The sequence below is a fragment of the Corvus kubaryi genome, unplaced genomic scaffold, assembly GCF_017639235.1.
Source record: "Corvus kubaryi isolate FWS band 111438036 unplaced genomic scaffold, C.kubaryi_AGA036_p1.0 61960, whole genome shotgun sequence".
NCBI classification, from domain to species: domain Eukaryota; kingdom Metazoa; phylum Chordata; class Aves; order Passeriformes; family Corvidae; genus Corvus; species Corvus kubaryi.
Window position 1 is genome coordinate 7,045 of NW_024581429.1, and position 12,497 is coordinate 19,541.

The window sequence follows — 12,497 nt, forward strand, 5'->3', positions numbered from 1 at the left end:
AAAGAAAGAAAGAAAGAAAGAAAGAAAGAAAGAAAGAAAGAAAGAAAGAAAGAAAGAAAGAAAGAAAGAAAAAGAAAGAAAGAAATCTGATCTTGTCTTGTTGAAGATCGCTGAGAAAATGTAGTGGAAAAGAGGAGATCATCAGGAATACTCCTGCTTTCCTGACGCCACTTTTCCAGAGCCCAGTGTTCCTGTGTCCGAGCTGGCTGCACGGCGAGGGGAGCGGGAGGAGACCCCGGCCCGGGGGGAGGCAGGACACACCACTGCCTCCCGAAGCAGCGAACTGCACTTTATTATAAACGCATACATAGATGTGCTTTGAATTTACCACCTTGACACCGTCGCCGGGGGCCTGGGAAACTCGGGGTGAGCCCTTCCTCGTCTCATCGGGTCCCGTTTTAAAGGGAGCCCTCGATTTCCACAAGCGGGTGCTTCTGCTGAGTTACAAGAGAGCTTTTCCCGGTGCATTTGTTTTTGTTTTTGTTTTGGGGTTGGGTTTTTTTTTTTGTTTGTTTTTTGTTTGTTTGTTTTGTGGTTTTTTTTTAAATCCCCTTTTTATATAACTGTTGCACAGTCCTTTAACAACACAAAAACTTCCTGATCCCCCCCCTCTCCCTCCAAACAACCTCCCCCCAGACTCCGCTGGGAATGGCGAGGGCTGTTTTGGAAGGTTTCATGCAAAACATGTGCTCTACTAAAAATAATACCATTGGTGCGATTAAAACAAAAGCAAACTAAACAAACTAAAAAAGCGTGGCATGCATCCTAGCTTTGGGGAATCAGCTCCAGTGCTATTCCCAGCCCACCGGCGTCCTTACCCCCACACCTGCACACACCTGGATCAGAGGGACAGAGGATGAGAGGTTTGGGGGTCCCCGCTCCCCGCCCTGCAAAGTCCCGGTAAAAATTAGGAAAGGGAAAACAGGGGGATTCCCTTTGCTCTTTCTCGCGCAGCTCCGCTGCTCCCCCACCTTGTTTTCCCCCTGCTCGGACCCCGGGCGCTGCTGTCCCAGTCCCCCCCCCTCCACCCACCCGCCTCCTCCATCCCGGGCCCCACAAACTTGCTCCGGGCGTTTTTGCCATCACACCACGGAGAGAAAGTAGGTCACGGCTGAGTCCAAGCCTGGCTGAAGCCGAGGCAGCCGAGCCTCGAAAGCTTTCCCATAGAACACACTTTGGGGTCGTCGTTTGCAATGTTGTTTGGTTTTGGTTTTTTTATTATGATGAAGATGATGATTTATTTTGGACACCATGGGCGATCAGCTGAGCCGGCTCCTGTAGTCCAAGCTGGAAGGAGAGGGAGAAGGGAGGTAGTTTGGGAGATGGAGGTGGGGATGGATTTATTTTTTGCTATTCCCCCATCCCCTCCGAGAGAAATATTAAGTTGCAAAAACCGATCCACCGCTTGTCAGGGCTCCTGCACCTCTCTGCCTGCGCTCTCTAACCACTGACCGCTCTCTCTAAAAACCAACAGATAAACTCCAACCCAGACGAGCCTTCAAACCGGGTATTTAATTGAAATAGTTCACCGCAGTAAAAACGAGGTTTTAAACCGGTTTTCCACCCTCAGGGCTCCGTTCGAGCACACGTGTGTGTTTGTTTTCAGGGTGACTGTGCGGAGGGTTAAATTGACAGTCCTTTCCAGGAAAAAATAAAAAAAAAAAAAGAAAGAAAAAAAAAAAACCGGGGGAAAGGTGTTTTCTATAATACCAGTAAAAAACAATTAATTAAAAAATCCTGAGGCCCTCATCTGGTCCCCCTCCTGCTTCCCCCAACCTCAGGGTAAACCCCGAGTCACTCCGGAGTGGCTCCGGGTTCGCCCTGGGGATCCGGATCTCAGCTCTGCGGCGATTACAAACCTAAATAAAGCCGATTTGGGAACGAAGGTGAAGGGAAGGGGGAAGGGGGAGAAAGAAGTTTTCATTTGAATATTTCCTCTTGCTAATAGCTGGTGCTGCAAGTGTTGACCCAAAGGTAGAAAATAAACCCGCATTGTGAACACGAACATCACTCCCGATCTCCATATAAGAGTATATATAAATACACATCTATTTACACACATCCAGGTAAGCGTAAGCGAAATGTACAGTAACAGTAACATAGCAGTGGGAGGGAAAAAAAGTTTGCTGATGTTGCAGGTTTACATAAAATTTTCTTTTAACGGCTCATGCTTTAGAAAGAAAAAGATTTACTCCGAATTCAGCTGGTTAAAGCAAAATGAAACAAAAGCTCACGTTAACATGACATGAGGTTTATTATAGGTCTGCTTAGAATGAAGAGGTAAGTGTGGGAAAAAATATGGACACTTTTGAGTCAGACAGAAATAAAATACCAACATTTCTGAGAAGCAATATTTATTGTCTTTTTTTTTTTTGCCTTTTTTTTTTAATGTAGAGACATGTCCTGAATTTCCCCAAAGCCTAGATTGGGAAAATAAAGACTTCTTGGCGTTATAAGTAAATCTGTCTGCAGAATCGAAGCAGCACCAACATTCAAAAAAACTGAAGAGGAAAATACAACAAAACACAACAACCTCTTTTTTTTTTATTCTTATTCTTATTATTTATGTAAATCAGGTCATCACTGGACAAGAAACCAATTTCTACCCATTACCATAACAGCTTGTCTATAAAGAACAGAAAAGATTCAGATAGGATACTATCTAGTCAAGCGGGAATTTTTTTTTTTTTTGGTTTTATTTTTTCTTTCTTTTTTGTTAGTTTTTTTATACTTTTCGTTTTTAAATTCCCCCACCCATTCACAGAGGTATAGAGTCACAGATAAATAACCCAAAAACTACTTGCTCGCCATATTTACACATTCCCGTTAAATTAAGCATAAATAAATATATACAAACTCAATACTGAATGCCTCTCCGCATTTCTTCTCAGGAAGAGTCGATAAACTGATATTTCTCACTGCATGGTCAGATTTTTCAAGAAGAGGAGGTGAAAGGGATCGTTTGGGGCATAAAAGGAGAATTTATTATTATTTTTTTCTTTCATCTTTCCCGTTTCTCATTCGCTTTTTCAGAGCTTTGCATTTGTTTGGGTCTTTTCTTTTTTTTTTTTTTTTTTGCCTTTATTTCTCGCTGGCACACAGTGTTTCGTCTCTCTCGAAATGTTCAGGCGTTTGCCAGTGTGTTTGGGGATGTTTTCTTTTATTTTTTTTCCCTTTGTATAAGAAAATATACTATTTGTAAAAAGCCTACGGTCTCTCTCACACAGGGAAGCCGGAGGGGAGGGGGAGGTTGTCTGGATTGATCTGGTAAATGCTTACGGCAGCTGAAACAAGCACCAAATTCTCTGAGAAATTTATTAAAACAGAGCCGGACAGGTCTGTGTGATAAACCGGTCAGAAAGAGAGGAGCAGGGGAAGGGAATAAGCCCTTTGGGCACAGCTAAAGGTCTTAAAACCATCCTTCCCCCATCCCTCCCAGCCCCAAATGCAAATCTGGGGATTTGGGGAGAGATTGGTCTGGGATGCAAGGGGACTTTAAACAGCTTCTCACAGAGAATTTCTATTAGGTGGGACAAGACACGACCCGATTTTAAAGAAACCATCGGGTTGTAAAAGGATTCCCATAAAATTGGCTTCTTGTTTCCATCACATCTTGTGTGAATAACAACCAGCAAAAAAAAAAGTCCGGGAGCATATGAAAATAAAGATCTTTCCAACGGCAAATAAAGAATTGTTATTAAAAAAAAAAAGTGAGACTAAGAATGAAATAAAATTTACAGCAACCCACCTGTTTGGTTTGAAAACAAACTTTTCACGGTCTCTCCTCAAACTTTTCCCTTGAGTTACAAAGCAAAGCTGTTAATCCTCCTGTTTATTGATTTATGATTCCGAGGAAACCAAATCTTTTAATAACTCAATTATCAGATAAACGTCTGAGGTGCCCCGCCAACACAAGTAGTCAGGCTGGGAAAGTGGAGGGGAGCAGAAAAATACCTTCCAGAAGGAGGCTGAGTTTAGTTTCGGGGGGACCTCTGTACTCAGCACTGATAGGAGCCACCTAGAAATGGATGACTCCCTCTGGGACCAGCACTAGGCTAGGGGGAAGGACAGAGAGAGGTGCTCCTATCCTATGTTTTCTGCCTGATTGCATTAAATCATAAACCTCGTGAACTTTGTCTCCACACTTTGGGGAGCAAGTGGGGGGAGCTGCAATCAGTGGGAACTTGGCTTTATTTTGCCTGAGCAATGCATAACCTGGCATTTGCAGTTTGTCTCCTCCAGGTAGAAGGCACAAGGGACAGACTGAAACTCTTCCCTCAACCTGCTCAAGGTTTAGGTCATAGTCCAGGTGACCAAACCTGTGCCTAGGGGGGATTTCAGCAGTAGCAGGATCAGGCCCTCACATGTGTGAGTAGGTCTTTCCACAAGAAGTTCTAAGGGTTCCCTTTCCCCGTTAACACACAGCAGTGGTGGGATACTGTCCTCTGCATTTAAAAGGAGCACTGCCTACATTTCCCCCAAGACAAGGAAAGGCCATTCCCAACATGCCCCCAAAGCCTTCAGCTGGAAGTTCTGGGGTGGCAGGGAAGAGTTTCCCATGGCCCTGCTCATGCAGCTGGGGAAGTGGAAGACAGAGCTAATTCGGGGTCTCCCCACACCCAAAAGCCCCCCTGAGCTGGATGATGCTGGAAGGCTGGACCCACAAGCTCCTCACAAAACCTATTTGCAGGGGGCAAACAAGGCAACATCCAACACTTGGTGCTCTGCTCCAATAAACAGGATATTCCCATCAGGCAGAGAAGGGAGCTGTGCTTTCAGGTGGGGCCATTTGTTCCTCCCCACATCCCTTCTTTCCCTTTCCTGTGCATCACTGCTGGGCCATGCTCTACACTGGATCCTGGATTGTCCTTCCCCAGAGCCCTGATTAACTTTAGGGTGGTTGACAAGGGGTAAGATTTGGAGGACTGGGGGCTGCCTGGAGGTTGCTTTTCAATCAGGGGGTCCCCAGCCTTCTGGTGGGGGATCCATGATTTGACCACACCTCCTCTGGTGACATCCACAGGGATGTGACAATCCCTGCCATAACCAAATTCACTGGCAGGGACATGCCAGGGTCTGAGACTGCCTCTGACTCATCCCAACAGCCCATGGAGAAGGCTGCCTGCCTCAGTTTCCCCATTTTCTCACAGGAGAGCCCCCACAGCACTCTGCCCCAGAAGAACCAAAGGTACATGAGCAAGGAGCAGCTTGGGAGGCGTCAGTGCTCCTTGGGGCTGGATGATCCTTGTATTTCTATTGCTACATGTGTGCAAATCACGAGTAGAGAACAAGAGCTGGGACCTGGCTGCATGAAGATTTGAAAAGCAGAGCAGGCCCTCAGCTGTAACCATGTCTCAGAGAGCCAAGGGCACTAAGGGTGACAAGAGGATCGTTTGCTCTTTTGTTTTGAGAACATTTCATTGAGGGATGTTGGGGGTATTGTTGAATTATTTCTCCCTCACTATCCACTTTGGAAGGTATCTCAAAATTAAAGCAAGGCTAAGCCTTCTCTCTCTCTCTCTCTCTCTCTTGTTTTGAGTTCAGGTGTTCCTGCTTGGGATGGTGGGAGTGAGTCCTGCAGCTTTCACAGGGATCCTAGGGGGAAGCCTGACCCTACTGGAATTTTGCCAGTGACTCCAGGAGATTTACCCACACCCAGTTCTGACATAAGCAAAAAGATGTGTTAGTGCACGAGCCCTACCCCACTGAGAAACTCATGCAATTACCCAACACGGCAGGATCCAAACAGAAATTCATATCCTTACACTTCAGCGTTATTTTACCAGAGAAGACAGAGAAATGTACGTAAAAAAAAAAAAAAAAAAGAGGAAAGAAATAAGACTTCCCATTCACCCTCACCACCCCAAATCATAAGCATAAGACATCCTGTCAGACACCAAACCACCAAGAAAAACATTGGAGTTAAGAAGTTTTGCCCCCCTTACCACACCGGCTTGTTCTAAAGCAAGAGTCACAAGACATTAAAAAAAAAAAAAAGCTTTCTGAGAGAAACAGATTTCCTCAGAAATCAGGATATTCCCTGGCAAACCCTCCCCACTCCCATCACGAGGAGCCAGCTCACATGGCAACTCTTTCCTCCCTGGGTACAAAACCCTAGTGCCAAGCAAGTGCAGTAACATTCAACACAGCTCTTATTTTCTTTTCAACAGTACACCTCGATTTCAACTTATATTTTTATCTCGTTCAAATTATTCCCTTTGAGCTTCTTTAAAGAAGTGCACCTACAGAATTCGGTAACAACTGGCTTTGATTTGAAAAAAGCAAAAAAAGCAAAAAAAAAGTATCAGAATATCAGAATTGTGGATTTTTTTTCTCTGTACCTGATATATTGTGTAGGGATCTCTAGTCCTCTTTGAAGAAGCTCATAAGCCAAGCGGGCAAAGCTTTAGGAAACAGAAGAAAATAAAATAGTGCATACTCCTGAGAAAGAATTACATACTCATATCACTCATTTTTTGTTGTTGTTAACAGTTTTTTTAAAAATGGGGGAAGATCTCTCTCACACACACTAGTCAAGGAAATTAAGGACTGAAATATTGGCATAGTTAGGAATATAAAACTCCCTAGAGAAAAAGAGGAGATCTCAGAAAATTAAGAAATCAGATAGCGCTGACATTTTACCAGACCTTACTTCCAAAATTTTGCAACCCATTATAGTCAAGGCATTTTACCATCAAAGACAAAATTACTAAATTACAAAGGTATGTTTGCATGCATTAATATGTGTGGCTACGCACACATATTCTCTCTCTATATATGTATATACCCACATATATACATATATATCCACAAACATACATAGGATACACGCGCCCCCCCCAGGGAGTCGGGTGTGCACATACACAGATGCACACACAGCGGCACACACACACCCAGACACACCTGTAAACGCTGGCAATCTAAACAGAGAGTCTGTCTAGACCAGGAAAAAACACAAAATAGTTCTTAAAAAATAGACTTGGCTAATTCAACTGAGCCACGGCGACCCCGAACGTCCCTTCTGGTGGCACCTAAAGTTAAGACGCTGCCGTGAACGCAGCAGGTGTTGATGGCTTGGTGAGGGGTCTGGGAGCTCCCCTCCTTTCCTAGTCTAGACAGAGCCAGGGTGGTGAGATGACGTGGGAAGAACTGAGGGGAATGAGGCCATGGAGTTGCTCAGAAAGGAACACTCTGGAAGATCATTTTAGTCTAGGTGGAGACAGGACGTTGTTCAAAACAACAAAAAAAAAGGAATAAAATAAAAAAAATAATAGCAAGACAGACCGTGCAGCTCAAGAAATCAAAGCACTGACACCAAAAATGTTTCTCCGATTTCTTCCAATAAGTTATTCATTTCTTTCTTTTATTATTATTATTAATTATTATTATATTCCCCTTCCCCCCAATCATTATTTAAAAAATGTGAAAGAACAGAAGTGGGAAAAAAAAAATCCTGGTGGTTGTCTTCACATGTTCCTGGCAAGAGACTCTGAACCACTGGTCTTGCGCCATTGTGCTCCTCTGATCTTAAATTATTGTCTTTCTTTTATTATTATTATTTTTATTTTATTATTATTATTATTTTGTCCTACCTAATAGAATTCTTCCAAAGCCCAATCCAGTATTTTTAAAGCTAAAATTAAGACGGTTTTTTTTAAAAAGATTATCTCTCTCTTTTCTCCTTTTATTTATTTAACTTTTTTTTCTTTTCCTTTCTTTCGTTCTAATTTTTTTCCTCTCTCTCTCTCTCTTTCTCTCTCTCTCTCTCTCTCATTTTCTGTGTTTCTCTTCCTTGTCTCCAGTTTTACTACCTGGTCCTTCGCCAGATGTGTGCCTGTTAGCAGTGTTGTTGTTCAAGAACATCTTGTCCATGCCTTTGAGAGCTTCAGTCAGGTAGTTTTGGAGGGCCGTGAGGGCAGCGCAGATAGCAGGGGCCCCAAAGCCGTGAGTGATGAGGCTGAAGTGAGTCAAGCAGCTCTGAATGCCCGGTTCCAAAATAGGGGTGGGCCGGCTGTTTCCAATGGGCGTCCTGTCCTGGGCCAAGAGATCTGTAAATTCTTTACAAAGTTGCCTGCATGGAAGAGAGAAAGGCAAAGAGAGGGAGAGAGGGAGAGAAGAGCAGTTAGGCTCATCCAACAATTATCTGTGAAAACCAATGGGCAGGTTCAGGCCAAAAGTGGTCCCAAGACATGGGATGGGACCTTTCTGCCACCATCTTTTTCCCCAGCAGTTCTTGGGCACCAGGCATGGTGAGCCAACATCTCCCTGCTCATAATGATGCTCTTCAGGGGATAACACCAGCTCTGGAGATTAAAATCTCTCCAGCAGTCACAAGGATGTTTCTGAAGCACTGTGAAAACTCAGCCCTGCTCGGTGGCTTCAGAAACAACCAGGCTGAAAGGCAGATAGATGTGCCCTGGATCTGCCAAGCACCCATCCTCCTGGAGGCCTGACCCCGGCTCAAAGCAGCTCCCACCAATGCTGTCCCTAAAGGAAAGCGCAGCCATGCACTAAGAACTACTGGGTGGCACAGGGACCTGGTACAGGGAAGGGCTAAAACAGAGCTTCTCTGAGTCTGCTCAGGCTGGGCCACCTTACTGAGAAAAATCAGGATTTTGGGACTCCAGGCTGGCTTATTCATGGCATGAGGAAAAAAGCAAGCATTTCCCATTTTATTCTGGGGGTGTGACAACCCAATTAACACATCAGAGCTGACACCTGGCTCTTGGTTGTTTGCCTGCACCTTTGAAAATCAGATTTGATTTTTCTAATGAATTCACACACAATCACTTTCTTTTGCATTACTCTAGTGCAAAAGACATTCAAGTCAACAGGTGCCTGGGTAACACAGAAACCCTGGAGGCTGGTGCAGCTCCCACAGGAATAGTCTTTAAGGGTTCCCAAAGGAATCAGTTTTTTAAGACAGGTGCCTACCCAGGGAGTGGAGATAAAAAAGACCAGAATATTAAAAAAAAAAAAGGAAAAAAGAAACCTTTAAAAAAGACATTCAGCTCTCATCCTCTGAAATTCTCTGAAATTCCCAGTGGGTTAAAGGTTTCAGAGGGTGGGGAAAGATAAAGGTCTACTTCTATGTGTATTATCCATTAAGAAAGTGCAAGAGAGGAAACTTTGAATTTGGAGAACAAACAGTAATGAGTCCAACATTTTACATCTTCAAAGAGCAAAGCAGGATCTGCGAGCAATTAAAGTTCTGGGACATTAATATCTTCTGACCCTGCAGAAAAGGGCAATCAAATTCCAATCACGTCTAAAAAACATCTGGACAAATTTGAGCAAATGATTTTTCAACCCTCCATATATTTCTTTAAATTACGCTGTCATCGGAGGCAAGCCACGTCCCAGAGCATGAAGTAAATGAGAGCTGTTTGGGCTGGGATTTTTCTTTCTTTTCTTTTTTTTTCCCCTTTTTTTTCCTGACAGACGAAGGTGTGTGAACACTCAGCACCCATTGCCGAGTACCCGAGCAAACCATGAAGCACCCAGTGAGTAGTCTGGAAGGCACAGCCTGGAGTAAATCATCACATACAGAACACCCACCGAGGAAGTCCCAAGGGAGAGAGATGGATTGGGGGGGGCCAAATCGAGAACCATTAGCAGTGCATGGTGGTGGGCTTTTCTTTTTTTCTTTATTTTTTTTCCCTTTTAAAAAAAAATATATATTTTTAATTAAATCGTATGGGAAAGACATTGCAATTTGGTAGCAGACAGACAGGTGTGTGTGAGCAGCAGGAGGGACAGACAGATACACTGTGGAAGGAAAATACAGATTTTTTGGTCCACTTTCCACAAAAAATGTTTAACTGGGATTGGTTTGAAAATGATGTTCTATAGCTAGGGGAGCATCGCCTACAACCTCTATAGGGGCAGGGTCTGCTGGCAGGAACCCCACTGCAGAGGGATGCAGAGCTCCTTGGGGCAATTCGAGCATCCTTCCTCCCCGCGGGGCTGTTGGAATTTAGAGCCTGGAAATTCCATCGGCCTTCCAAGCGGGCTCAGAGGAAGAGTTTGAGGAGAAGGAGGGTTTTCTCCTGGAAAGGCAGAAGGGGGTTGGTTAACTTGGCACTCACTTTGTGGCAAGCAGCATGTTTTTCCTGGAGTGGAGGTCGCTGGGGTCCGTGTGCTGTCTGTTCAGGTACTCAGAAACAGCTTTGGCTGGGAACTCCGTTTCACAGATGTACCCAAAATCCCGAGCTAAATGAACGGCTTCGCCTGGAGGGAACGAGACGGGGATTAACACCTCCGGGCACCGCCGGCCCCGGGCTGGGCTGGCTCCGACCCGCCGGGACACCGGGCGGAGCCCACCGCCCCCCTGGGAGGCAGCAGCTCCTTTGAGCAGCGTTTGGAAACCCGTTATCACCCCTTCCACCTCAGGGACAGGCTCCATAGCATCCCTTCCACCTCAGGGACAGGCTCCAGTCGTGTGTTTTCCCCCCACCAGCACTATTTTGGGGATAGAAGTCGATGGGACAGATTTTGAGCTGATGAGATTTGTCTTTGCTACACTGCACTCGTGTCGGTCTGTACCCATCAGCTGCTTGTGCAGAACGGAGGGAAGAGTTCACACACACACCCACCACACACACACAAAACTTTACTGGGCCAAAGAAAAATGCGAGGGGAAACTGGTCAAAGCCTGGAAGACTAAAGACCCACTACAGACCCAAACTTCTCTTAAGAGCAGAGAGACCGTTCCTGTTTCAATACCTCAGATCATTGTCCAAAATTTTACAGATGTGGATATATTGTTAATATTAGTGTTGATTTTTTGTGGGACGTTAGAGATACACTTTATGCACACACGGGGCACTTGCATCATTATCACAGTTATCGCCACATCTGTAAAATTATGGAGACAACCTCGTTAAACCCGATGGCAATTTAACAATCTGCATTTTAACTGACCATCATGAAACAAGAACTCCTGTCTGCCGGGTGGAAAGATAACAACTAACGGCAACTTTTTCTGTGAACAAAATCATTATTATTCTAGCTCTAATTCTAATTCACTTTTCCTGCCTGCCTGGTTTCAGGTTTCTTGCCTACAGAGGTTTGTGTCATCCAACTCCTACTGATGTACTTCATGCCACAAGAAGAAGACAGTAGCTGCGGAAAGGAGGAAAAAAGGAGGGGGGAAAAACCCCTCAGACTCTAGAGGGATTCCACCAGATTATAGCTCAACCCCTCTAGAATAAAGCGTTAAACCCTTTAAAGCATCGCCCGAGGGACGAGGGGGAAGGTTTCCAACACGCAGGTATGTCTAATAACCCCAGGACCACGTTATTTTTAACTATCAGGAGTTGCTTTCCAACGTCATCTCCTGCTTTCCAATGCTTCTCGCTAATCATCAAACCGGTTAATGGAGGCGAGAGCACCCGGCAGAGCCTGGAGGGGGGGTTCCCGAGCCGGGCAGGGTCTTCCCAGGCAGCGTTCGAGCAACGCGGGCCGGGACCGACCGGAGCGTTCCTGTTCCTGGCGATACCGAGCAGTACAGGAGCAGCTACGCTAAAGCCTGGCTGCTGGCAGGAGGAAAAAAAAAAAAAAATAGAGAGACAAAACTCCATCAGGTGCAGCTTCTTCCGAAAGGAGGGAGCTCTCTGGAGGCAAACTGTTGATTTGTAAGGGAATCAGGGGAGAGGAGGGGAATGTACACCTTACTGCACACTTGACACAGATTTTAGCATCACTGCGCAGCCCCACCGGCTTTTGAACCTCACACCAGTTTCGAGGAGGGGCTGGTGCTGCTGAGAGCAGAGTGCACGGTGTTCCACACACACCGCGGGGGTGAAGCTGCACTAACAGGGCGCTCAAGGGCACTTGTGCCCCCCGAAATGCTTCACACCTCCTATAGCGAGACCCTGTGCTGTAACCTACACTGAGCCTTGCACTCTCGGCATCACACACATGCGTGTACCAGGGGGAGCTCCTGCCCCTCAGCCCCCGTCTTTTTGCGAGCCTGCCTTCACTCTGCAAGCGGCAAGGTCTTGTCGCTCACATAACTCAATCAAAAGAGTTGAAAAGTTAATATCTAGCACAAATATTTATGCTCGCTTTATACGCAGAAGAGATAAGTGGATTATTTATACGCCTCTCAGTGTGTATGTGTAATGCAGATACATATAATTCATAATTGCATCCATACTATTCCAGTTAGTTTTTTTTGGAGGAAATCCAACTTCACTTAGCATAAACACGCACATAACCCTAAACTTTTTAGTGGCTCTAAATTTTCCTTGTCGATACAGTAACAACAAATCAAAGAAACACGCTGGCCACCAAAATGGCATTAGTTGAAATGACTTGAAACTTCAGTCTCCCCTGTCTCCTCCCTCAGGAGTAGCTGCTCTCTTTGTTCAGCTCCAGCCACCTAAAGGGAAACCGAGCTCTGCTACTCTTAAATTGCTCTGCTTCATACAAAAAAGTAATTTTGTATTATTTCTCCGCACTGAGCATCTTCTGGAGGCCATAAATCAGCTCGG

The 12,497-nt window shown here is 45.1% G+C and overlaps 1 protein-coding gene across 4 annotated transcripts in view; it reads right to left on the reverse strand.

The window, feature by feature from the left end:
- Positions 1-1,194: 1,194 nt before the first annotated feature.
- The window catches only part of LOC121672413 (transcription factor AP-2-beta), a 28,327-nt gene continuing 17,024 nt past the window's right edge, over positions 1,195-12,497 (reverse strand). For 2 of the 4 annotated variants that reach the window (XM_042045053.1, XM_042045056.1), the window contains 3 exons: positions 10,089-10,230; positions 7,812-8,071; positions 1,195-1,287 (listed from right to left, as the gene is read on the reverse strand). In XM_042045053.1, the coding sequence (XP_041900987.1) occupies positions 1,238-1,287; positions 7,812-8,071; positions 10,089-10,230 (452 nt within the window). In that variant the 3' untranslated portion in view covers positions 1,195-1,237. Of the gene's footprint in view, positions 1,288-2,235; positions 6,405-7,811; positions 8,072-10,088; positions 10,231-12,497 lie in introns of those variants that run through there. The other 2 variants (XM_042045055.1, XM_042045054.1) reach the window with 2 other exon arrangements.